Source organism: Carassius carassius, chromosome 3 (assembly GCF_963082965.1).
Source record: "Carassius carassius chromosome 3, fCarCar2.1, whole genome shotgun sequence".
NCBI classification, from domain to species: Eukaryota; Metazoa; Chordata; class Actinopteri; order Cypriniformes; family Cyprinidae; genus Carassius; species Carassius carassius.
This window is the reverse complement of record NC_081757.1, coordinates 12,669,402-12,696,810: the sequence shown is the minus strand read 5'-3', so window position 1 is coordinate 12,696,810 and position 27,409 is coordinate 12,669,402. Positions and strand designations below refer to the sequence as shown.

At 39.2% G+C, this 27,409-nt stretch overlaps 2 protein-coding genes across 3 annotated transcripts in view; both read left to right on the top strand.

Moving 5' to 3' along the window:
* The first annotated feature begins 442 nt into the window (after positions 1-442).
* Positions 443-2,880, top strand: tmem9b (TMEM9 domain family, member B). Its single transcript, XM_059529623.1, has 5 exons — positions 443-749; positions 998-1,089; positions 1,204-1,312; positions 1,410-1,544; positions 1,730-2,880. The coding sequence occupies exons 1-5, from the start codon at positions 651-653 to the stop codon at positions 1,883-1,885; spliced, it is 591 nt and encodes a 196-aa protein (XP_059385606.1). The 5' UTR covers positions 443-650; the 3' UTR covers positions 1,886-2,880.
* Positions 2,881-3,144: 264 nt separating this feature from the next.
* Positions 3,145-27,409, top strand: part of dennd2b (DENN domain containing 2B) — a 57,311-nt gene continuing 33,046 nt past the window's right edge. Inside the window, exon 1 of one of the 2 annotated variants that reach the window (XM_059529612.1) lies at positions 3,145-3,281. The gene's annotated coding sequence lies outside the window, so the exon portion shown is untranslated. Of the gene's footprint in view, positions 3,282-8,691; positions 9,047-27,409 lie in introns of those variants that run through there. The other variant, XM_059529603.1, reaches the window with a different exon arrangement.

The window sequence follows — 27,409 nt, the reverse complement described above, 5'->3', positions numbered from 1 at the left end:
ATTAGCTGATTAGAGTGTGGCACCAGGTGCCTTCAATATCGAACCTTTTCACAATATTCTAATTTTCTGAGATACTGAATTTGGGATTTTCCTTAGATGTCAGTTATAATAATTTAAATTAAAAAAATTAACATTTGAAAAATATCAGTCTGTATCTAATTAATGAATATAATATACAAGTTTCACTTTTTGAATGGAATTAGTGAAATAAATCAACTTTTTGATGATATTCTAATTTTATGACCAGCACCTGTACATATACATATACATACATTTAAGTTTAGATAAATAACGGTGACTGGTCTATTTGTAGTCAATGCAGTTTGGAGCATATAGTGCTTGACTGAACAGTGATATGAGGGGTTTTCAATTTATTTTTTATTTTGAACGATAGAACGCTGTTTAGTCTTACGGAAGAATGGTTCCCATCACCCACGTGTTTCCGGAGGGAAGTGATAAAGCGCGGACCGGCTGCTGATGGTCAGCTGATGTGTCAAACAGAATCCAGCCCTCACGCTTTGTTTTCTTGGCGTTTATTTGGACCAAAAGAGTTCTGGTCACTGTATGAGTTGCTAATGTAATATCTACTCGTTATTCTGGTACACCTCTCTTCGATATTTGACGACGTTGTCTTTAGCGGAAGTGAAAAGATGTATCGATTGACCTCAAGAGCCGCTGTCAAACTGTTGACGTTTTCATCGCTAATGTGTTTCCTGCTGTTATTATCCACAAAAACATCAGAAGCTAAGGTAAAATAAGATATTTATTGCTGTGTTTTAATACATAAATGATATACTTCGTGTAGTTGTGAACCTGTTGTGTTGTTGGCAGTGCCAACAAGCCTTTAGCATGTTCAATGTTTTGGCTAAATATAAGGTAATAATAAATTAACAAATCAACACTTTCTTTATAGGAAACAATGTCAGGTGGATTCTAAACCGACCAAAGTATGGTTTATATTAGCTTGTGTAACGTTATCTGTGGTCACTCTTCACAGAATTCAGAAGACATCCGGTGCAAATGTATTTGTCCACCTTATAAGGACATCGCTGGGCAGATCTACAATCAGAACGTTTCATTGAAGGACTGGTAAATGAATTACTCGTCTACAGTAACTTCTGTAATAAACTAACCCCGTGAATCTCTATTCACTGATCCATAATTCACTGATCCATAACTTCTCAAATACAATAATTTGCACAGTAATTGCCTTCATGTGGTGGAGCCGATGCCCGTTGAAGGCAAAGATGTGGAGGCATACTGTTTACGCTGTGAATGCAAATATGAAGAAAGGAGCTCTGGAACCATCAAAGTAAGTTCAGTGTCTTCTTTATATGGCATGGTATATAATACACTAACTTAAAAATGTTTAAATATTAGAGAAATAATAATCTTTCTCTCTTTTACAGGGCACCATTATAGCATATCTGTCTATTCTGGGCCTTCTGTTACTGTATATGGTCTATCTGACACTCTTGGAGCCTATTTTAAAGAGAAGGCTGTTTGGCCATTCACAGCTCATTCAGAGTGACGATGATGTTGGGGTAAGTGTTTTGCTTGCAACATCTTTATGGATCCAAGATTTAATACAAGTTGTAAGTTTTGGTAGTTTGGATGAAAAATCTGTGTAATGAAATAGATGCATTTAAAGATCTGGTAGATCTTTATTTTGTCACTAATGATAGTCATGTGCTATAAAGTGTGCTTACATTACATTCTGTTGTTATAGGACCAGCAGCCCTTCGCCAATGCCCATGACGTGCTTTCCCGTTCTCGCTCTCGCTCCAACATGCTAAACAAAGTGGAGCACGCTCAGCAGCGCTGGAAGAGGCAGGTCCAAGAACAGCGCAAATCTGTCTTCGACCGTCACGTGGTGCTTAGCTAAAAATCTCACAGTCTGGACTGTTATCCGTTGGTTCTGGTACTGTGTTAAAGGCGAGGTCTTTTCCATCTCATTGGTCTGCCTGAGCAACCCCCAGTGACTCCAGTGTGTACATTTCTTTTTGATGTGTAGGTTTGTCATCTTGACCAATGTGTGCGACTAAATCCTGTTTGTTATTAGAGTTTGCTTGACAGACAGTTTTGCATTAATTCTCACCGTGCTCTTGCATTTTGAAATCATGTACTCTAAAATTAGCAAAGATTTTTTTTTTTACTTTTACTGCAGTCCAGTCACTACTACTAACTTGATGTGGGAATAGAAGTGCCAATTTCCTCATAAAATTAGGGTGATGCATTTATTCATTCAATTTAATTTTTATATAAATTCCAGAATTGTTACTAAACGCAAAATATTGATTTCCAGTCTTATTGTACAGTGTAAAATTACCCCCTCTTTTCTCTTCTTACTTTACGGTTTCCTGCTAACTATTATATGTAAATAATGATAAGTAAATGTGTTTGATCATTGTCTTCAAATGATATGCTGTATGAATAACTTCTCAACACAGTTTTTTCTCTATTTTGGTGCAGATTTAGTTTCATTATGGTGTACAACAGTTCCTTTTGTTGTTTTTTTAAGGACAGTATTCATGAGGTACATGCTTTGATGGTATCAGAATTATATTCTTTGTCTTTACTATCTGTATATATATAATTGAAATGTTCAAGTACAAGATTTAACAAAGATAGCTGTTTTGACCTTTTAGATTACATTACAGTTTTGTTAATATGTGAATCCCGGTTTCTCGTCTCCGTCTGTTCCTGTCAAACTCAATGCAGCTCATGTGACGCAGTTTTGGTTAATGGTAATGGTATTTTTAGTCCCCAGGAGGCGCTGTTTCCAAACGGGCTTTTTGCATTAGCGTCGAAGAACAGCGCTAGATTTATGCATAATTAAACGTGCTATGTTATAGAAAATAAAAACGATTATAAAATTGAGCCGACTACTTGTAATTAGTAAGGATATTCTCTCAAATATGAAGTGACAGTATGTCCTACTCATACACCACTTTTAACATCATAAATACAGTGAACTGTTCATTTAAAGTATTTTACTGAAAAGCTGAGCGTATTAGTTAACCCGAAAGTATTTACCTCGTAAACAATCTAGACAACGTGAAATAGTTTAACATAAGACTATGCATATCACATTTTTCATATAACGGTTCTCATCATTTCCTGCGCTCCCTCCTTCTCCTCCTCCTCTCGGCCAAAAACACTGGGACACACAGATCAGCGCGCAATCAATGCACTCCACTGAAACTCACTTACTCAAACTCACAGCATGGATATGTGGAAAAAGTAACCTTGTCAACACGAGCATCACTTGCCCACAGAAGGTAGGAATCTTTATTTACCTGACTGTCTTTATGTTCGCTGTTCCAACTCTTTTGAACGTCTTGTGCATGGATATATTTATATATATATATGGATATATATATATATGGATATATATATATATATATATATATATATATATATATATATATATATATATATATATATATATATATATATACACACACACACACACACACACACACACACACACACACACAATTGATGGTAATAATGCTAAAGAGAATTTTAAATAACCTAAGGTGTCTGTAGAGACAATAAAAAAAAGCGTAACAGAAAAATATAAATATGAGTACAAGTTAAATAATAGGTTAATAATAACAGCATAACAAAAGTTTACATGCGTTTGGATCACAGTCTATGGTTTGGATATGAACGATTGAAATGGACTGAGCCTCGAATGTTTTTTGAAGTCATTTGAACTGTGAATGGGGAAAGAAAAATTCCTTCATTATAAGAGGTTTAATAAACACGGCTATGAGAGCAATGGATGATAGTAACCAACTAATCAGGATGGATTGAGACTCATAAACTCCTCTGAGGTGTTTTACTGTGAACTAGAAACAAGGAGGCGCTCTTAAACTTTCTAAAATCACTGAGAAACCTGATGGACGCTTCTGAGTCAGTTTCTTAGAATTATTATTATAACAATATGAAAGGAAATGAAAAGGAATTGTTATGTTTAATCAGAATATAAATATGTATTTTTGCAACGAATTCTTTTGGGCTCATCGGTTGAGTTTCGCTAGTGCTATTGCTGTTAATATCTGAAATTTAGATTTTTTTCAGTCTGACCTCAGACTAACAGCAACAGTTCACTGTTTTTACACTTTTTCTTATCTCTGTGGTAAATAAGCCCATCTTCTGGTTGTCTGTCCCCCGGGGCCACAGTGTGGGAAATGATCAGGGCACAAACCACAGCTCTCTCTGTATCTCTCTTTCTGAGTGTGTCTCTGCCTCCCTCAAGGCCGTCAGGTCTTTCCCATGGGCTTATCATGGTTCCTTGACATATCTATCTTGAATGTTTCTTTTTGGTGTGCCCTTGCTCTTGTTTAAAATGTAATTATGTCGTTGCAACATTGCAAGAAACTCTGGAAACAATGGTTCATATTGATGTCAAAATATATATGCACATTTTTAAAACTTTTTTCACACACATTATGCGTTTATGTGTTATTATCTCAAGCAAAAAGATGCACATATTCTTTCAGAAAGTTAACGGAGTCGATGGTAGTTGGGTTAACAGACACGCTTGTGCTTAAGTTCCAAAATGCTACCTTTCATTTTCATGTATTTTGGTTATCAAGGTGAAGTTTGAAGACCAAACGTTTCCTTAAAGTCACCCTTATTGAAAATAAAATAAAATTGTGTTGCGTTACAAAAATGTCTATATTAAGACATTTTTAAGATATTATTTCATCTTGCATTAGTTATTTATTGTTAAATTAATGCTTACACATGTTGGTTACATTGTGGACACTAATGGGTTCAGTTTTGTAGAATGACCCATAATACAAAAAAACATTTTCCCAAATTTTGAGCATTATCCAAGTATAACTTGAATATTGAATACAATATTCTGCTTTGTATTTTTAAGTGCCTGAACAGAATGATTGTGACAGGGATATTTTGTGGTAAGGGTGTGGTGAACATTCAGGGCTGATGGAAACATGCTGTTGTATTTTGGAGATTTTGTGGGTTTTGCTGAACATGACTGATGGAACCCTTACAAATGTGTTCAAGGAAGAGGAAACAGTTTAATGGGTCCGGCATAATGTTCCTCATACACCCAACTGCTTTAACAGGTGTAAATTGTACTTTTGACTTGTAATTGACTTGGTAGTAGAAATGTAAGTGTATTTGAAAATGAAAAATCAGACCAAAGCAAATACCCTAAAAACCAATTCTGTTTTCCATCATGACAATGTAACATGTAAAAGGAGCAGTTCACCTCCACCCCCAAAAAAGAAGAAAATCTGCGGAACATTTACCTAACATTAGACCATCCAACATGTAGATGAGATTGTTTCTTCATCGAAACAGATTTGGAGAAATTTAGCAATCATTTGCTCACCAATGGATCGTCTGCAGTGAATGGGTGCCGTAATCTAATGTGAGTTCATAGAGCTGATAAAAACATCACAATAATTCACAAGTAATCCACACAACTTCATGTACATCAATTAATTGTGAACTGAAAGCTGTGTTTGTAAGAAAAGATGTTTAAACTTAAAAATACGAGTCATCTATATCTACAGTATTGGTTAAAAAAAGCTCTGGTCTTAATCAGGTGAGAAATATTCAAAGGTTAATCACCATTTATAAGTGTAAAAAATCCATTACTTAACAAATATGTCAAGGCATTTTGATGTGAGAGGACAAAATCGATTTTTTACTGGAGGAGGCATTATTGTGCATTATGGACTCATATTTAGGCCATAACTGAGGCTTTAAAATGAAAAAGCCTTACTAATGGATTTTTTTTCTTACAAACATACAGCTTTTAGCGTCACAAGACATTAACCGATTGACTGGAATCATATTGTGATGTTTTTATCAGCTGTTTGGACTCATTCCGACAGCACCCATTCACGACAGGCAAAACAGGCAATCCATTATAGTCAACTTTAAACTCAATGTATAACGGCTGAAAGGTGCAAGGCCCAAGTAGTAGATGGTGGCGTTAAAATTTGTTAAAAACAACAAAATTGCAATTAACTCAAACACTAGTAGAATGTACTTGGTTAAATATTAATCTTTAAGTTAATATGTAGTACAATATGTAGCAGACAAGTTCAAATTTTCTTCATGCTAAAAAAGAAGATCATCTGAAGAATACAGCTGCATATTTCACCAACTTCCTCTGAGAAAAGAGCAATGGAGCATTGAGACTTCCGTAATTGCAATCACAGGGATGATGGGATACCCCAGGGGCATGAATCTCAAGTATTTGTCACAGCCCTTACCAGTCAAGTGCTGTTATGAGGATTCATTAGAATATTATTATGTGCTGGACACACTTGCGTGGAATTTGTGGAGTTGTTAAATGCTGCCAACCGATTAAAAACAAAGCCCATGTGGAGAGGTTGATGATGTTTTTCTGCACAAAACAACAGAATTAAGCTCAAAGTTGAGGTTCCCACTGCTGAGCTTGGCTATCCAGAGACCATACTGAGAATGCATTATGTTTCGATTGGGTCAACACTTAGATAGCAATGATTAGAAAAAGGGATGTTTGGCTTTTAGATTAGTCCATTTCTAGCTAACACTTTCAGTTGCATTTTTTAGTATCATGATCACACTAACAGGCATCCACATGGGAGATGTTTAGTCTGGGCCTCTAATGCATTCTTGACTTGGGCTGCACAAAATCAGGATACATAGTGAATGCTCGCTTGCAATGTAAGAGTAACATGACAGACTAAGATTTGACCTTAATATATAATAGTATACCAAATTTTATATCATGTCTTATTCATGTTAATATGGGTTTTCAACAGAAACATTAGAAACACAGCAGTTTTATTGTACAAATCTCTCAAGGTTTTGAAAAAGAAAAGAAATTTCTGACCCAACACTACTTTTCATTGAGCTTCTTGCATTAGCTCCCTCTAAATAACACCTGGAGTGAATGACTGTTCTTGGAACCCTGATCTGTGGCATTACTGTCCCTGAACCATTATCTAAGGAATTTAACACAGATTTGAGAAAGACTCCCACATCACGTTCCAAAACCAAAAAACCACAATGCTGAGGTATTGGTACAATTTGAAAGAGCTCCAGAGAAAGTTATGAACATGCTGTCATCCTAAAGCTTTTGTCAACCACAGATCCTTGCTTCTTATTGCGGTTGCAACAGAGACCGTTTTTATTGTGTCAAACTTCATCTATTGAATGCTGGATTTTAATATTAGACTGGCTCATGACAGACTTGGATAACGTGGAGATTTGATAGATTGCTCAAAACATTCTGACATTCTATTATTTATTTTTTATTTTTTTGGATTAAACAAGTTGACAGCTTGGTTTATTCCGTAGATATTCCTAACAACTAAAGCCATAGATTTGTCTCAGTATTGGAGTTTAGTTTGGATAGTTTGACAAACTTTTCCTTCCTGTCAACTTAATAATAAACAGCTGTTTGTTTCTTTTTTTTTGTCACAGATTTATACTATTAAATATTAAACAAATCCATAATGTAGAAATACCAATTGTTTACTGTTTTGTGGCTACAAAATGCCCATCATCAATTGCTTAAGAATCTGAGCTAAATGAATTTGTGCATATTTAGATGCAAGTGGCTGGATCTTCACTCCAAGTTCACTTTCAAAGGTTCTTTGTCTGTTTGTTCTTGAACTTATGCTTCACATACATGTGATTGCATACCACAGTTTAGACAGCTGTTAGCAATGTGTTATGCTTGTACTCTGCTGCTCAGAAACTGAAGCTGTCTGTTAGCATATGGGTAATTGTAAATCACAGATATCTGAATATGTCCTGAAATTATTTATTCTCTACCTTAAATAAAACAGAATTTGTGTTCACTTTCAATTCAAAAGATGCTCTTTGTAAAATGGCTCTAAACTAGCTGCAGTCATTAGAAATTAAATCCAAAGCAGCAAGAAAATAAATGTTGCTTACTACAGCAAGTAGTATTCTTCACATTACTTCTCATTGCGAGCCTGTGGGTTTGCCTTCAGCAAGATCGTGAAAATGGGTGTACAAATTTTATAATATTAAATCATCTATACAACCACTGCAATCATGCGACACTGAAGGCCACTGCTCCAAATTTCATAACAACCAACATAATACTGTGTGTAAATCTATATTTTACTGCAACAAAAGCTTGCAAAAGAATAAAATAAAAATAGCTTAGGCTAGGTGGGAAAAAAAAAAAATATATATATATATATAAATAAAGTATTACTGAAATAATTTGTGTAATCATTTAGAATATTCTATAACTAAAAGAGCAGATTTTCGTATGAAATGCTGGTCGTCACGAGATAACAAAACTTATTAACTAACTATTTCTATCATTCAAAATGATGCAGATTATTTATTGTGTTAAAATTTTACCGCTCACTGCTTTTATTGATATGATAGTGTTTCAGTCTGTGCCAACTATTCAGAGCTCATCCGTTTTTTTGTTTTGTGGTCACCATAAATGTATTTTTCGGATTCGTGCGCGTTTGCAGAAGATTACAAAGTAGAGCGGAATAGCATGTGATTACGATTCGGCCAATTAATATGGATCTCTGTGAGACTCCTCAACTATTTATTCGGTGTCCCGGGAGACCGCGAGCGTCTCTTTCTCGCTGTTTTTTTTTCCTGGTGAAGAATGACGGAACCAGGCAAACTAGTTATTTTACATGAAATGTGAAAGACACTTATTTAAACCTCTCTTAATTTGGCACTGTAACATACAGTGTAAAGTTCAAACCCATGTGGCTCGTGTGAAGAAGAGCAGTTTAGTCTCGTGTGGGAGCTCGAGAACTTGGCGAGTGGGGGGGGGGGGGGGGGGGGGGGGGCAAAACAACCCGTCTCCATGGCGACTAGCTCAGCCTTCTTTCAGAAAGAGTTCTCAAGTAGGGAGGGATTTACCCCGCTCGAGAGGACATGCCTGGAAGTTTAGGGAAAAGTTCCAGGTATTACCGGCAAATCAATGAGTTTTTGCAATAGCTACGAGTGTTTTTATGAGACCATGAACAAAATGGCACGAACTGCGGGACGTTTCTTTCAGGTAAAACTTTTATCTCATTCTAGCTGGGGTTACATTGTATGAAAATGAGCTCAGTCAATCGCAAACAAAAGCTGTGTGTCAAAACCTAGTGAGCTTGCTTGCTGGAAAGCATTTTTGAGCATCACGGAACAAAAGTCCGTTCCGTGATGCTCAACAATGATTGTAATTCGGAACGTTTGTGATTCCTCAAAATGTTTAAAAACATGACGTCCAAATCTAGTCTCAGTTGGTTAGGCAGCTCTCTCGCTTTGGAGGCACAGAATTAACAGTAACGGATGTTTTATATGTAAATGTGGCTCATAACATAACTTTTTGTTAAAATGTGGTTAAAAAATGTTAACTGTGTAAAGCCATATGTGTTTACCTTATTTGGTAATTTCCCAACTCATACGAATCTTGTCTGTTGTTAACTCAATCGTTTAATAGGCTGACGTTTTTTCAGCTTTATTCTATTTGAGGAACAGCCAAGTCTGGTTTATATCTTTCTCTGATGGAGCACAATAAGTTTATGGATTGGTTTAGTGGCCAAAGCAGTTGTTGCTGAGCATGGCAATAGCAGCGCCAAGGTTGTGGGTTCGATTCCCAGGGAATGAGACATCAATTAAAAACTATACTTTGAATGCAGTGTAATCCACTTTGCTTACATGAATCTGCCAGTTGCATAAATGTAAAATGTAAATGTTGAATGAGCAAGGATTGACAGCGGATAAAGGCACATTTCAGTTGTTACTTACCACTAAAATCATGCGCTTATTTGTGCACACATGCCTGTGGGTGTGTACACATGTACTGTAGGTTACATGATCACTGTTCAAGTATACAGTGCCCCCTTCCTTTCATTTTTGGCTGCTACTGCAGCTGCAAGCTCTTTTTTTTCCTGAACTTTCTGAACAGACTGTCTTTTGTGCTATTGGAACAATGACCCTTCCTTCTCATTGGTCTGGATTGTCAGCTCAATCATGGGAGCCGCTCTGTTCTCTGTCCAGTGCTTGCGCAATATGGATCAGGGTGGGATGTCACTAAACCTTGAACAAAATAGACAGTCACCATCATAATGTGTAACAAACCTTTTCATAAGGTTATGATCTAGCTGATCCATAGCTTGTCAGTCCACAATGAATGTGATTTTGTGAGCACACTGTGTCAGCTGAAATAACAGTGATGCAAGGACTCTTATTTCCACTGAATCCAGTCAAACAGATTTGCGTGGAGTAATACTTGTGTATTTATGCTTTTTCTTCCCAGATTCTGTTTCTTGACTTTTTATTGAGATGTAGAACCTTACGCACTTTCATTGTTCAATTTGGTAGCTTGATAATAGTAATTGTTTTAGTGTGTGATTGCATTTTTTTCCCTAAGAAAACGTTCCTGAAAGCGATTCATGCATGACAGCAAACATGACTATAACAAAAGAACAATTGAACTTGTAAAATCCTTTTCAATGTGGTGCACTGAATGGACATCATTGCCTTTAAGGGACTGTGCATTGTGGTTTTTCCTCTCACATGCCTGTAATTTTCAGAAACTTTTAAAAGGAAACAAGTTGTGACTTGCTTTAATAGATAGCTGACTTTAAGATTAAATGATGTGCTTCAAAATGTGTCATCTCTAGTCTTTAATAAAACATTTATCATCCCAGGTTTAAGGAGGGATTTTATTATAGTTGTCCTTGAATAACTTCTTCAGTCTAGGGTGGGGAGTCATATCAGTGTTGTGTGTCATTGGTATTACATAGAAACTGCGCATGTCCTGTCAATCCGACAAGACTAGGGATTATACTAGGTTTACATGAGTCAGTGGTAAGCTTTTGGTCTTGTTGTTGTGTAATATCCCTCAAATCTGTGTGATAAACTGTATACCAAACACAATAGACTGTGATGCAAGTCTGATGCATCAACATGTAGGCTACAAGTCAAATTGTCCTTACATGACACAAATGGCTTCGTGTTTAAAGGAATATTTCATCCAAAAATGAAAATACTGTTACCATTTACTTGACTTTGTGTGTGTTTTTCATGAGACACAAAATTAGACATTTAGAAGTTTCTTTGTGTAGCTCTTTGTAGTGGCTAGGCTCTCCAGTGGTCCATACAACTACTACCATTCAAATAAATGGGGTTGAGAAGGTTTTTAAAATGATTTTGATAGTCATTTAAAGTCTCTTATGTTCACAGAGGTTGCAGTTTTTGCAGTTTTGCATGTATGTGTTATTATAATTATTTATTTATTATTACCTTTCAATGTTTACAACCACATTGTCATAACTCAACACACTTCTCTTTGGAGACACATGCCGGACTTGTAATCATTTACTCTGCTTAAAGTCATCTTGCTAGTCTGTTTAAAATCAACTGCAAATCAGAATTAAGTGTGTGCAGTAGCCACATCTCAAAATCCCATCAACAACCAGTGGATCGACCCTTACCTTATCCTAACCCCTTTTTTGATTATCTGCTTCACTTGAATGTACATCAAAATACAGAAAAAACTATTTCATCCATTATATCATGACTTTTGACTTCTATCTGTTTCTTATGTCTGTAAGTATGGTATGGCTTGAAATATAGTATATAAATCATGTAGGCTATGCTACTTTTGGCTTAGATTGTCTTGTTTTTTGTTCACTATGATAACTTTGAACTGTTGTATGAAGAAGTTCTTCACTTTTTTTGTGCTGCACAAAATAAACCATAAACAGGTTTGAAACCAGACGAGGGAAAGCAAATAAGAGCAAATAATGAAAGACTTTGAAATGAACTACCCCTTTAAAATAATATTTGCCACAACTGGGATTTCATAGGCGCTCTACAAGGTTTTATAGCTCATTTTGAGCAACTGTTCTGTCTCCAGTCTGTCTGATAAACTCTGTAAATCCTGATAAGTACGGTGTACTAAATTGTTTATGGAAAATGACTGCTTTCAGTCTTTTGAACTGAATGGACACTTGTTTCCATATACATGTTTCTATTTTTAGTGTTTGCATAGTTGAAGATTATTAGAATACCAGTATGATTTTGAATACACGCTTAATTGAAAGTCATAAACGAATCGAAGAACCCCAACAATTTGAAACAAATGAGCACCGAAATCAAACTAGATCTTCTTTGCCACTTATTTTCAGATATCCTCATTTCAGTTTGTGAGCAACATTGCAGTTTCCTCATTGTGTGAATGTCTCAGGGACTTGGAAAACAGAAAGAACTCTAAACAGCTGAAAGTCAGGGAAGACCGAGACCAAAAAGGGCTTAAAAATTGGTTCCATCTGGCCTGTCCGGTCAGCACTATGGGAGCAAGGAATCGTGGGTATTGTGGGGAGCGTGCAGCTGCTGGGCGCTGTGACAGGCCAAGTTCCACAGTTCATGAAAGGCTCAGAAGGAAAGACGTTTAAGCAGCTCGACAGGGTACAACAATTCCCTCCACCCCACCGCCCCCAACACAGAGACAAACCCGGTGTCATTATTCACAGGCTCTGTGGACTCGGGATTGAAACCGGGTAAAAAGGAAACAAAAGACACCCCATTCATATGCTCTGCCTTTTCCTTTTTCCCATCAGACTTTTTAGGGTAATTTTAATTAGCGGTACCAGAGGGGTTCAGCCAGGTGCGAGCATATTTAAAAACTCCTCATAACACCACAGACGCATTGATCATCTTTTCTTGCCTCAATCTAAACACAACGTGCTTGGCTGATAACAGCAGCATTAACGTACCTCGTGCATTATATAAATCTCAGCCAGAACCCTGATGAGGACCATATGATGGTGCGAGCTAAGAACCTGGAAGTGGGGGGGGGGGTCTCTCTTTCCTGTGGTATTTATCCTGTAATCTAACCCCCCATTCTCACACAGTCATGTCTGATTTGGTAATAACAACATATACTTGGAGTTTACAGGCTACGAGGAAAGAAAGGAGAAAGAGTAATCATCTCTGGTGCAAAATGGTCTCTGGGGAATGCAAAACCATGTTCATTTTCTCTTAGGGATTTTGACGTGTAGGAGCAGCTGAGAATATGTGGTTGCTTGTTTTGAGATGTTAAAGATGTTAGTGGCTGATCAGTGGGGACCAATTATGGCAAATGTAGGGTGAATTAGGGTCACCTGAGACACCTTAGATCTGATCATGGTAGGCTACACCGGAGAAGTCAAAGGTGCAAAAAGTCCCAGAAGACTAATTCACACTATTGACAGGAAAATAGAATTAAAACATGGGTCTTTTCATCTTGTGCAGAATTATTTTGATTGGACGCAAGTCAGCTTCTGCTATTCAGGTTCAGTGAGTTGTTTAATTTTCTGAAGGAAATAAATAACTTTTTGGTCAATGATAAGCAAAACGAGCAAAGCTTCAACCCCAATTTTATGTGATCTCCATAGTATAGTAATGAAAAATATCTACCCTGTCAGTGGTGTCATGTTTATTGACGTTAAATTAATCCCTCCCTGTCAGTTTAAGAATTCCTCCTCTTTCAGAAACTCTAATGTGTTGAATGTGCGCTTTGACGGACGGGGCAAATATTAGTGCATTCCTTTTGAATAGAGCACCACTCCACTAGTCAGTTGACCCGTCGTCGCTGACAAGGCCGTGGCCCGATGGTCTCGTCTTGAACCCTTAACATTCCTCACGGTGTCGCTCACCCGAGAAAGCTGGTCAGAGAGTGTTTGTTTGAGTCACTGATAAAGGAGCTTACTTTTTAACCACCGTCTGTTCAAGGACACATTGAACAAAGATGTCCTCTCTTCTCTTGCTGAAATTGCTAATGGAGAGGTGGCTGCTCTGAGTGTAGAGCTGTTCAGTCATGACATCAGTCATTTGTAGACCAACCCAGAAGGCTAGTTCAATCAGTTCCCTTGTAATCTCTAAGATGAAAACTAACATCCAGTGAAAACTAACGAAAACAAATATACACGCTTCGCTTACTGGGATTTATAATGTCAATAAAATAAAAATATCAATATTCAATACCAATTCTAATACCATGGGGGAAAACTATACTATACTATATAGGGCTGTCAAAATTGCTAAAAATTGACGTTCGAATATTCCCTCTAAAAAATACACGAATATTCGAACTATTCGAACATCTGGTGGCGCATGTTGTCAATGATGCGCATTACGTCAATAACAGGCAAAAGTAAAACAAAGAGACATAACTACTTGTATAGATAGTCTATTTAAGTTTAAACATATATGACAATGTATTACCTACACAAAAACAAGGAAATCAACTAATGGCCAAGACTGCAGACCTCACGCTCTCTCACTCTCACGTTCTCTGCGCATAGAACAAACAAATTTTTGTGCAAGCAATTTAAGGTCGCGACTGTTGTCCCAAATATAGCAGGCTTCATTCAGTTATTGAAACAAATATTATTAATATTAATTGAAGTTTTACAGCATATAGAACTGACATTGAATGCTCCGAGCGAGCTGTGCTGTGGTAAACATGGAACTTTTCCTTGACATGAAATGATAAATAATCAAACCTCGGATGCATTGCTTGAAAGAACTCCCCGAAGCGTGCCCCATCCGTGATACTGATCGGTCTCATGTCCTTACAAATGAATGAAATTATTTTATCCGTTATGGCCTCTTGTCGTGTTGCAGACAAAGTGCTTGCGGCGAGCGATGCAAAGTAACGTTAAGTGTCAAGACGTGACTGTTTAGCTGGAGTTCCACACATTATGCCATGCTCATTTGGGTACACATTTTTGAGATGTGACCTCATGTTGCTAGTGGTTGAATGGTATGCTAACTGCTAACTGTATCTTAAATAGCTTGCATACAACTTTATCTCGCGGGTCAACAATTTTACCTCATTTTCTCTGCTGCGGTCGAGTTGGGCTCTGCACTTGCTGGCATCTTCCATGAAGACGCGTCAACTTTCAGCAGTGATGCTGTGCCAGACAGTGCGACTCCTGTGAGGCTGTGACCTGTCCCTGAACCCTCAGGCGCGCTAGTGCGCCCACTCGCAAAGCAGACAACCACACCTCTACTACCGCGGGCCTTTTTTTCCACATTTTTTTTATTCGAATATTAATTTTCACCTTCGAAATTCGTTTTTTTTAAACTATTCGAATACATATTCGAATTTAGATTATTCGTTGACAGCCCTAATACTATATAACAAAGCTAGAACATGACAATAAGATATATTTTTACGTTAATGAAAACATCTTGAGGTGATAAAACAAGCAGAACTTGTCAGAAAGAAGAGAGAGAGAAAAGCACAGCTGGTAGTATTGGTGTATAGATATTAGATACTGTGCAAAAAAAAGAGTACTGAAACCCTTTTAGATATTTAAGTATTGATATGTATCAAAAACCGGTATTTTTCACAACACTTCTGGTGACCATGTTCATGATACTAACCATTTGTGAAGTCCTAGTAAACTCGGTGAGCTGTCTTCTCCGTCAGTAACATATTTGACTGGTGATATGTCCAATGGTATGCATATTGAGAAACATGTTTTAATTCGTTCTCTGTCATTTTGAGAGAGATGTGCTGAGACAGTAAACATATGTCAACTTCAGATACTCAAGTAAGATTTGACCCATTTTAAAGGGGTCATATAATGTGATTTAAATTTTTCCTTTGTCTTTGGAGTGTTAAGCACTCTAAAACGTCTCGTTCTATCATGCCCCCACATGTCTACGTCACAATGTGTCAAGATTTGCATAACGCCGCCCAAATTGTTCACACAAAGAAAGAAGGCATAACTTTTATTCTCGCTGTTGCCGCTGTGTGTTTCATTGTGAAAGTAAAGCTACTTTGTTTGGCCTTCCAAAAGAGGACACAACTAGAAATCAGTGATTAAGTTGTATTTACAACACTGTTCCAGAAAAGTCTAACCCAAATATTCAGATGTGTGCAGCACATTTAGCAGAGGACAAGGACTGTTTCCTGTTAGAGCAGCCTACAATGCCGGTGTCTGTTTTGATAAAGTGGGGCAATTCTAACTTTACAAGGATAGTCTGGCACTTCGGACACAGTCTGTAAGTACGATTTCATATGTAAAGGATTTGCCACAGATGATTCTAACGCCAGTTTTGAGCAGTGTGGAGTAACTGTTAGAGCTTGTAGTTTGTCGTTTCTTTGATCACAAATTCAGACATGGTTTTATGTTTACGGTTATCTAATCATACACAACACAACACAGTATAAGTAATTATAATCTGTAATTATGTCCCCACTGGATGCAAAAAATGCCTGTCCCTTGGTTTTGACTCATTGTGCCGGGAAAAGGGGCATAACATTTCTGTCACATGTTGAGGCATTCGGCCAATCACAATGCTGTCACAGTGTCTGGGTTGTGTCCCTGGGTTTCCACTAGATGTCCTCCTTTCTCACGGTGTCTGTCACCTTATCACTTCCTGTTCCCTTATTTGGTCACCTTCCTCCTTGTTTAGTTAATTGATTGTTCCCCACCTGTCTCCTGTTTCCCCTTTACCCTTCTGTGTATTTATACCCGGTCTGTCTGAGTCTGTGGACGGAGTCCTTGTTTAATGTTGATGTTAATTCATGTCCGTCGCCTTGCCTTGCCTTGCCTTGCCTTGCCTTGCCTTGCCTTGCCTTGCCTTGCCTTCGTGTCTTGTATATTTGGATATTCTGGTCTTGACCCTGCCTGGACTGTTTACCCCTTTTGGATTTGCCCTTCAATAAACACCATACCTGCAATTGGTTCCCTCTCCTGTGTGTTCTGTAACACCGATCGTGACAGAAGGACTCCGTCACTGCAAGAGCCAGCGGTATGTCGGCTTATGTCTCCTCCCCAGCCACAGTGCGGGAGAGGAGTGGATTTGAAGGAACTCGCCTGGTGGTTTTCCGGGGAACCAGAGGAGGTCGCCGAGGAGGGAGTGGTCGAGAGGATACTCAGCACCGCTCTCAACCAGGGCCGCCCTTCGACCCGGGGCTCGTGTGGGATGGATTAGAGCCACCGTCTCACCATGGCGGACGGAGAGGAGAGAGGAGGCGCACGTCCGCCACAGTGGCGTCACTACCCATGATGGCCGCTAGCCCAGCGCCACGAGGCAGGATGGACGCCAACACAGTACCACAACCCAAGGCGATCACGAGTCCAGCGCCACGGTGCAAGATGGCCGCCAGCTCAGCGCCAACGCCCAAGAGGGCCGCTGACTCATTCTTGGATTATTTCGCTACGCTGTCCAAGATCCTAGAGATTCCCAAGACGGTTAACGTCATGGCTGCTGAGCCAGCGCCACAGCACAAGATGGCTGCCAGCCCAGAGCCACAGCACAAGATGGCTGCCAGCCCAGAGCCACAGCACAAGATGGCCGCCAGCCCAGCGCCACAGCACAAGATGGCCGCCAGCTTGGAGCCACAGCACAAGATGGCCGACTCAATGCCTGAGTCTCCAGACAAGGTGTCACCGACTCGCCAACATAGAGGGCGGAGGAGGAGGAGACAGTCGTCTACCGTTCCTCAAAGCCCAGAGGACGTTCCCGAGGCGGTGCCCGATGCTGTTCCGGAGACCGAGGCGGTGCCCGATGTTGTTCCGGAGGCCGAGGCGGTGCCCGAGGCGGTGCCCGATGCCGAGGCGGTGCCCGATGCTGTTCCGGAGGCCGAGGTGGTGCCCGATGCTGTTCCGGAGGCCGAGGCGGTGCCTGATGCCGAGGCGGTGCCCGATGCTGTTCCGGAGGCCGAGGCGGTGCCCGATGTTGTTCCGGAGGCCGAGGCGGTGCCCGAGGCGGTGCCCGATGCCGAGGCGGTGCCCGATGCTGTTCCGGAGGCCGAGGTGGTGCCCGATGCTGTTCCGGAGGCCGAGGCGGTGCCTGATGCCGAGGCGGTGCCCGATGCTGTTCCGGAGGCCGAGGCGGTGCCCGATGCTGTTCCGGAGGCCGAGGCGGTGCCCGATGCCGAGGTGAAGGCCGTTCCCGATGCGGTGCCCGAGACTGCTCCCGAGGCCGTGACCGAGGCCGTGACCGAGGCAGTGCCTGAGTCCGTTCCAGAGGCGGTGCCCGAAGCCGAGGCGTCTCAAGTCTCCACAGGCAGTCCAGAGTTGAGTCAGATTCCAGTTGACCCTCCAGAGGCGAGTCAGGGGCCAGTGAACTCTCTAGAGTCCAGTCAGGTGCCAGTGACCTCTCCAGAGTCAGGGCTAGTCACCGCTGGTCCTCCGGAGTCAGGGCTAGTCACCGCTGGTCCTCCGGAGTCAGGGCCAGTCACCGCTGGTCCTTTGGAGTCAGGGCCAGTCACCGTTGAACTTTCAGAGTCAAGTCAAGTCACTGGGTGGTCTGCTGCTCCGCCCTGTTGGACTCCGGCATCGACCATAGGGGCGTGGTGGTCATCTGCTCCACCCTGGAGGACTCTGGCCTTGACCACAAGGGTGTGGTGGGCTTCTGCTCCGCCCTAGGGGGCTTCCGCTCTGACCACATGGACGTGGTGGTCTTCTGCTCCGCCCTGGGGGGCTTCCGCTCTGACCACACGGACGTGGTGGTCTTCTGCTCCGCCCTGGGGGGCTTCCGCTCTGACCACACGGACGTGGTGGTCTTCTGCTCCGCCCTGGGGGGCTTCCGCTCCGACCACACGGACATGGTGGTCTTCTGCTCCGCCCTGGGGGGCTTCATGTTGTTTTTTCCTTTTGTTTTTGTGTTAATGTCTGTCCCTGTCCCTTTCTGTTAGTCTGGCCCTCCGTCCCTCCCCCTGAACCTCCTCCGGTCCTCCTCCCTCCTGGTCTTTCTGTGTTGTGTTTCATTCTGGTGCCTGTTCCCCTTTTTTTTTCTTTTCTGGCCCTCCGTCCCTCCCCCTGAGCCTTCACCTGTCCGCCTCCCTCCTGGTCTGTTTTGTGTCTGTCGTGGAGCGTCTGGGAGCCGCTCCGTAGAGGGGGGGTTCTGTCACAGTGTCTGGGTTGTGTCCCTGGGTTTCCACTAGATGTCCTCCTTTCTCACGGTGTCTGTCACCTTATCACTTCCTGTTCCCTTATTTGGTCACCTTCCTCCTTGTTTAGTTAATTGATTGTTCCCCACCTGTCTCCTGTTTCCCCTTTACCCTTCTGTGTATTTATACCCGGTCTGTCTGAGTCTGTGGACGGAGTCCTTGTTTAATGTTGATGTTAATTCATGTCCGTCGCCTTGCCTTGCCTTGCCTTGCCTTGCCTTTCCTTCTTGTTTAGTTTATGTTTGGATTGCTCTTCTGGTTTTCGACTCATGCCTGGACTGTTTATTCTCTGTGGATTAACCCCTAATAAATGACTTACCCGCACTTGGTTCTATCTTCTGGTTTCCTGTATCACCGATCGTGACAAATGCACCGGATAGCTGCCCAATCAGTGTACACCTCACTTTTCAGAATGTTGAGCTTTATAAAATTTTTGAAATTTCAGAAAGGCGGGGCATAGAGGAGCAACAATAATTAGGGGTGCACGAGATATATCAGCCGATGATTGATGCGCATCTAGTCAGTAAAGCCGGTTATCTAATCAGCGGTAAATACCATCAGGTGCGTGAATTCACATAGAGCAGCTGTTACTACATGGAGCCATTGTAGTATTTCACCTAGTAAAGTGTCCAATGAATGCACTTTAGAATCTTGGCATGGGTCAGGTCATTCTTGGAAGAAATAGGTCATCTGGATATTTCTTACACAATGTTTTTTAATACTGTGAATTTGGACATGTTACTTTTTGCTGTAAAGTTTTTCTCATACTATGTAGTCAATCTCATGCATGTGATAGCCTTTCAAAGTAAACTCTATTTGATAATCTGGTGAACACAACACAGGCACTTGACACATGCACCTTGTTAAGTAATAATAGTGTTACTGTGGTATTATAATTATAGTTGTGGTGTTGATTTCACTATTATCATAGAATTAGAGTGTTCTTTATCATTATTAGTAATCATACTTGGTGTGAATGTTCCAGTTTTTGCTTTAAAAAAAACCTGTTTTGCTGGTAGACCAGTCGAGTGCATCAATTCCTAAATTGAAAAAATGTTATTTAAGCCATTAGAAATTTCCATTGAAATCATGGCATGAATGGCTTGTTCCAATAGACTCCACAGATTGTGATTGGGGAAATATTCCGTAAATGAATTGTTATTCTATCTTTCTGGCATACAAAGTAATCCAAGACTTATGCTTCCAAGGATTTTAGTAACGTCCAAGTCTAAATAAACATAAAGCATTTATTGTCTTTTACAGTGTATTTGGTAGGAATTATGAAGGTTATGTGGCCTTTTCTGAGTGAAATGGGAGCAGCTCTTCCTCTTCCTGTTGCAGATCAATATCTGAGAGAAAGAGATGATTGTTTCTTACTGAAATGGTGCCACTGTGCAGATCACGAGTCACATCATGGTTACTGAGCATATTAAACATGGAAACAGGAATAATGAATCACAATGATGGATGTTTAATGAAGTCAGGTTTAGGAAGCAAGCTGGTATTATGAGTTCATGGCTTCGGTAATTACATTTAATGTTTTAGTGATACATTGTTGGAACAAACCCTGCTTCTTTTCAGTCATCCATGCAGAGCGGACTGATGTGGAACAGCATCTTCAATAAGCAGCTTGTCAGTCACACTCAACAAGTCTTTTTTCCTTTCCAGTATTTCCTGACACAAGCAGGTTATACTTCTCAGTCAATTTGCAAGCCATAACTCGTTTTCATAACTCTTTCTTGAACTGCGTCAACTATATCTAAAATCTTGTCTGTTTGTTTGATTGTAATTTCATGTAATGTATTTTATATTGTATTCTATGACAGAAGTTTGTAAATGAAATCAAGCTGAATCTACTCTGCAGTCTCAATGATAGTGATGCTTCAACAGTCTAATATAGTTCCATTATTCAGCAGACTTTATTTTTACAGCTGTTCACCTTTCAACAGCTCAGTGAAAATATCCAGTCTAGTTGGGGAAAAAATAGGTTCCGGAAAACATGTGCCTCCCATGTCATAGAAGAGAAAATATTTGCATTTTCAGCTATGTTTGGTCGTAATTTTATCGTTCTTTTGCAGCTTGAGTGATTTTTGTAATAACAACAATAGTTTGAAGTATTTTCAGCTGAAAATATTCTATGCTAATCACTGCATTGTAAGTCACCCTAACTTTAGGATAGGTAGTTCTGAACCAGATATATTTTCAAATTTTATTTGAAACATGATAACTTTCTTTACTGAATAAAAGTATTATTTAAAAAAAAAAAAAAAATCCTCCTGACCACAAGCTTTTGAGCAATAGTGTATAGGCTCTGTTCACTGTCAGTGCAGTAGTATTTTAGTAAGAAGACATCAAGGCATCATCAATAATTCATCAAGAGTGAAAATAAACTGTAAGTACTGAGGCGAGCTGTTAGAAGGCCCTCCAGTTAGACTGAAGATGCATGTTCTTTGCAGTCCTCTGAAACAGGAAATGGCTGACAGAAGGAATGCTTTCTCTCCCCTCATCTCTCTCTGTTGGGCTTTCAGCTCCGCTGCTGGTTGAATGACTACTGCATACAATAACTTCCTGTAAACAAGCCCCCCAGTGCACCCAGTTACACCCAATCCTCTCTGTATTTGACTGTTTGTAATATTGACCTCCTTATAAACTGTACACAACAGTACGAGTGAATGCATGCCAATATGGGAGGTGTTCCCTCTGCATGTGGAAGATGATTTTTTCCCACTTCTGTCTCTGATGAAGCCCTTTAATTTGTCCGGAGGAAGTGTCAAGTGGTATGCACAAGGCGCTGTGGTTGTGAGGAGAGGCTAATTAAGATGTCTCTGGGTGTGAAGACAGTAGTTGCAGTGGTTATGTTGGTGCGAAGAGCCTGTGATTGTGGTGAGGAGAACATCTGCGATCATAGTTACATTAATAGAAAATTCTGTATTTAGTACAAGTCGGCATTAAATGGATATTCTGTTTTCAAAATGTATATTATTGATCTTATTGTTAATGAATTATCCATGCATATGTGTTTTTCCCCCTTTTTATTTGTAATCAAAATGTTTATTAAAAAGACTCTGGTGCCTGACTTCTTTAAACCCCGACCCTTTCTTAAAATCAACAACTGATGGACAGATCCAAGAGATGTTTTTGGATCATCCATTTCACTCGGATGTACAAAACAATGGTAGAAGAGATTTTTCTCTACTTCCATTATATCGCAACTTTAGGCTAAGGCATCTGCATTTGTTGATAATCACAAAAGATAATTTTTTCCTTGGTTTCTTTAAAAAGAGAGAGCAAAAACTAGGTTATAGTGAGACACTTACAACTGGATTAATTAAAACACCAATATCTGGTGGATTTAAAAGCACAATATATAATTTAATAAAAATGCTTACATGAATTAATTTAAAAAGTTTTTTTTTTTTTGAAGGGAAAAATATTATGTTAAAATCATCATCACGCATAATCATACTTTAAGTTCTGTCAGTTGAGCTTAATTTGTGTGCATCCCAGAAAATGTTTAATAGATTTTGGGATGTAAAAAGTAAAGAGGATCTGTTCATCCAAATCATTTAAGGGACTTGCTGTGCAAAGCATGGCCTTTTAAATCTGATTTACTGCTCATCAAAGATTTTCGAGTATTCAACTGACAAAATGAAAAAGCAGCTCCCTGTTTCTCAACAACCAACCTCCCCATGTGCTCAAATCCCCTAAACCACAACTCCCTGACCCAGCTTGTAAAACTAATATCTGTCGTTAAGCAGGGTCTTTCTTAGTCCTTAGGTGCAAATGTTCATGGGAAAAAGCAATCACTATTTAATGAGCCAAGAGACTAGCTCAGCTCTGTTAATCTTGGCTACTCTATTCAAACAGACGTTAATACAAACATACTCCAAATATTGCTTCATAAACTAAAGGCATTTGGCATGGCTCTTTGATTCTACAAACAGATTTTTAGAAACTCTCTTATACTAACAGGCCATGTAAACCTGTTCTGTAATTACCTTCGGGTCGTAGTGCTGCTGTTCTTTTGACTGCATATTCCGGGATTGTAGAAATCAATTCACAATTTAATGTTGCTATTATTAGTGGTTCTTGGCAAGAATCAATATTATTATTGCTCAAACTTGGGGGTCGGAAAGAAAAGCCTTAAAAGACTTAAAACCAATATTTACCTTTTCCTTTTTCTAATCGATCTAGTGCAAAAATTTAATACAGTATGTTAAAGCATGGTCTCAGGGGGGCTTTCTTTCTTTCTTTCTTTCTTTATTTATTTCTTTTTTTCTTTCTGTCCTTCTCTCTTTTTCTTTTTTTACATGGGCCAGTATGCAAGCAGCCATAATGCCAGAATGTATACATCTGTTTTCAAGCTGGCATGTATTTTCTTTTTCTAAATGATATCTGTTATATATTATTCCTCAGTATCTTAAAGTCACCATGAAATAAAAAAAAGCTTCACTTTATAGAAATCAATGCATCGACCAGTGCTAACGCAAGCCATGGGGGAGAACACTACCCTTAAAAGTTGAAATTATATTAGGATATTACCACAACATTACTCTTAGGAGATTGCAAACTTTTTTGTATTTTTTTTTTTTTTTTTATGAATATGACTTAATCTAATGGAGGATGCACTCAGTCATTCAGGTAGTCTCTCTCTCTACCTCACTCTCGTGCGCATGTGCGAACTGATAGGCATGTTTTGTGCCATTTATTGTCCTCGTCGTCATCTTCCTCAATAAATAAAACATCTCTTCATGCTAGGGTGTCGCCGGTGAATCCAGTGGAGAGAAATCCCCTCACAACTAACTGCAAACTGGCATTCTGATCTGCCTCCATTTTATTTGCAATGCCCCAACTACCAATGATCACATCAATTCCTGAGGGACGAAATCAATTCCTGCCCTCTCATTTCAAATGCCGTTTCACTCGGATAGACGTCACAGTAGAGAAAAAAAGACAATCGCAACTTCCATTACGTGCCGACTTTAAAGGAATACTCTATCCCAAAAATAAAATGTTGTCATTAATCATTTACCCCAATGTTGTTCCAAACCTGTAAAAGCTTTGTTCGTCTTCGGAACACAATTTAAGATATTTTGGATGAAAACTGGGAGGCTTGTGACTGTCCCATAGACTGCCAAGTAAAATACACTGTCAAGGTCCTGAAAAGTATGAAAAGCATCGTCAGAATAGTCCATCTGCCATCAGTGGTTCAACCATAACATTATGAAACCACGACAATACTTTTTGTACATGAAAAAAAAAAAGACTTTATTCAACAATTTGTCCCCTCTGTGTCACTCCACATCAGCGTAGCGCCATTTTGGAGAATCTGAGCTTTACGCAGGTTGCTTACGCTCTTCTATGTCATCCGCGCTGCACTGATTAGGGATATGCCGGTATAAAATTTTCCTGTTGCGATTAATTGCTAATGCTTTTATCATGGTATACGGTATTGTCACGGTTTTGAAATTTAGTTTACAAAAAGTGGTCAAAATACAGTATAACAGGTTTAATAACTTTTCTCTTATAACAAAAAATAACAATATTTAAATACAATAAAGCAATATAGAAAAAAATATATAAAGTTAAACGTTTTACACAGATTAAAGTGCAAAAGAACTATAAAGACCAATAGGTATCATTTTACAATAAGATCTCATTAATTAACCATTAACATTCACAATGAGCAATAGCTATATTTGCTACAGAAGTTATTAACCTTTTGTTAAAAAAATGGAAGTCTTAGTTCATGTTAGGTAATTAAATAACAGGTGCAACTTTAGATTTTTAACAGTGGGCTATTAAATATTGGAATACCTAAAATTAATGAATGTTCAGAATAATTTTTCATTGGCAGTCTGTTAACTAATGAATTAACTAATGCTAACTAATGAAGCCCTAATGTAATGTGTGACTGAACAATAATGAATCAAAACACTTGCAAACAATATCTAGGCATATTGTAGTCCAGATTAAAATGTAAAAAAAAGTTTGAAAATAAATAGCCTATTAAGTCTAAATATTTAAGTATTTGGCGCTGTGATGAACAACATAGCAAATCCACAAATCTGATTGGCTATGTAAATATTTTAGAAAGTATAGCAGCTGCTTTATTTATGGGATTTCCAGGGTAACGGCTACATTTTCTGCAGTTTAGCACCATCTGCTGTCAGAGTGAATGTGCTTCCATTTAGCACGTCTCTCACATGCTTCTCATGCGTGCTTGTTTACATCAGAGTGCACACGTGTCTTTTAAGCAGCATACAGCTGTGTTTTGCATTTTGACCAGTTGATGGGAAAAGTATTCTTAAAATGAATCCCAAATTCTGAATAATTTGTAATGTATAATTAATCACGGTATTTAAAATTGCCCATGATAACAATATCATACATATTCATTACTAGGGCTGTCACTTTTAGTTAGAAAATCGATTGCACAATCGATCGGACCAACCAAGAAAAGTTTAGAAAATTAAAATAGGGAATTGATTTTAACCAAATATGTACACTATTATTTTTAAAAGAATTAAACAATTAAAAAATATTGATGTAAGAAAACTCACAAACAAGCAAAAAAAGAAAATAAAGAATTCCGAAAGTGCAGTATGCGTTGTGAAAGCTAGACAGAAAATACCAGCAATTTTACGCGCCTATAAGACCCAGTGACGTCGAAAGCGACCTCTTATGCTGCGTTCACACCAAACGCGAATAGAGCATCTGGCGCGAATGATTTCAATGTTAAGTCAATGTAAAGACGCGTTTGCGCACGTCTGGAGGTCTCGCGGAGCGGTAGACGCGAATTAGCCTCATTCACGCATCTAGTTACAAGAGATTCTGAGTTATGAAAAGGACCATTGCAAGCTGACAGCGATCGGCTTTTGTGGTGGAAAATTGGCAGTAATATCCCCACCTCGCGCAGCTGTACCTGAGTGTCCCTGGGACATCAGTGCGGTCGGAGCGCGTCTTCTCAACAGCTGGACATATAGTGAATAAAAAACGCTCTGCTCTGGACCCCGAAAATGTTGATCGACTTGTTGTCCTGTCCAATAAATTTGTAATGCCCCTAGCCTTTTTGCGCATTTCCTTATGCATGCCTAGTGCCGCCTAGCCTAAGTGTCGGTTACGTTCAATAAAAAAAACACACATTGCCTGTTCTCAAGTCCATTTAAAGTTTCATTTTTTGAACAGTTGTTTGAAATGGATTGAATCATTATTTAAAATAATCTTGGAGATTTTTGAATTGCCTAAATCATAAATGCAGCCGGGTTGAAGCCTGCAGAGATGTTTTTCTTTTGTCATGACAGCCGTCCCCTCTGCATATATATTTTTTCGCGAACGTTGCACTGCTGTTGCTGTTTGTTATTCTGCACGAAACTTCATGCCAATAAATAATAAATATTGCTGACTTGTGCGTTTCCAGCGCTCTCTTTACGTTCGTCTGTTATTTGACGTTGAAAAAGGAAACGACTTTTTTTTTTTAGACATGGAAAATCGATTTTACAATCGATTCAATGAACACTTATGTCTTAAAAATCTAAAATGATTTTTTCACAAAAGTGACAGCCCTATTCATTACCGTAAAATATCGCATTACCAAATACTGGCACATGTTTAGCACTGATGCACATTTTTATTTAAAATCAAAGCGTAAATATTCGTAGAAAACGCATCATTCTGGCACGTCTGACACAGAAGAGCGTACACTGCCTGCATACAGCTCAGATTCTCCAAAATGGCACAACGCTGAAGTGGAGTGACAGAGCGGAGATAAATTGTTGAATGAAGTTGTTATTTTTGTTTTATTCGCATACAAAAAGTATTGTCGTCGCTTCATAATGTTACGGTTGAACCACTGATGGCAGATGGACTATCGTGATTATGCATCATACTCTTCTGGACTTTGACAGTATATTTTACTTGGCAGTCTAGGAGACAGTCACAAGCCTCCCGGTTTTTAACCAAAATATCTTAAATTGTGTTCTGAAGACGAACAAAGATTTTACGGATTTAGAACAACATGGGGGTAAGTGGTTAATGACAACATTTTCATTTTGGGGTGGATTATCCCTTAAAACAGGATTTATTACCTGCATCTATAAACAAAACTCACTCTTCTCTTGAAGCATGCTGTCTGGGACATTTTGTGAGGGTCAGGGATTTGTTTGCATGACAGGGATGATAGGGCTCTTCTTTTATAAAGATCAAGGTCCATATTTGTTGTTGTTTTGTGTTTCTCAGACAGGGTTAATCCATGGGTGTCTATTTCAAATGTTGTGTTTAATGTCTAAACTTTTTGTAACCTTTATAATTAATAGAAATAATATTTTTCCCCTTTTTAAAATACAATTTTCCATATTCTATCTATCAACATTGTTCATTAAATATATTCTCAGGGCAAATTAAAATACTTGTTCTTTTGTCATTTCATACATCCTGTCCTGATTGTAGAGAGATCATCAGCATAATGGTTTCTAG

Excerpts from the sequence above, each read along its gene's own strand:
- tmem9b (XM_059529623.1), top strand. The coding sequence starts at position 651 with ATGTATCGATTGACCTCAAGAGCCGCTGTCAAACTGTTGACGTTTTCA. Across the intron at positions 750-997 it reads CAAAAACATCAGAAGCTAAG|AATTCAGAAGACATCCGGTG; the intron begins GTAAAATAAGAT and ends CACTCTTCACAG. Across the intron at positions 1,090-1,203 it reads AACGTTTCATTGAAGGACTG|TAATTGCCTTCATGTGGTGG; the intron begins GTAAATGAATTA and ends TAATTTGCACAG.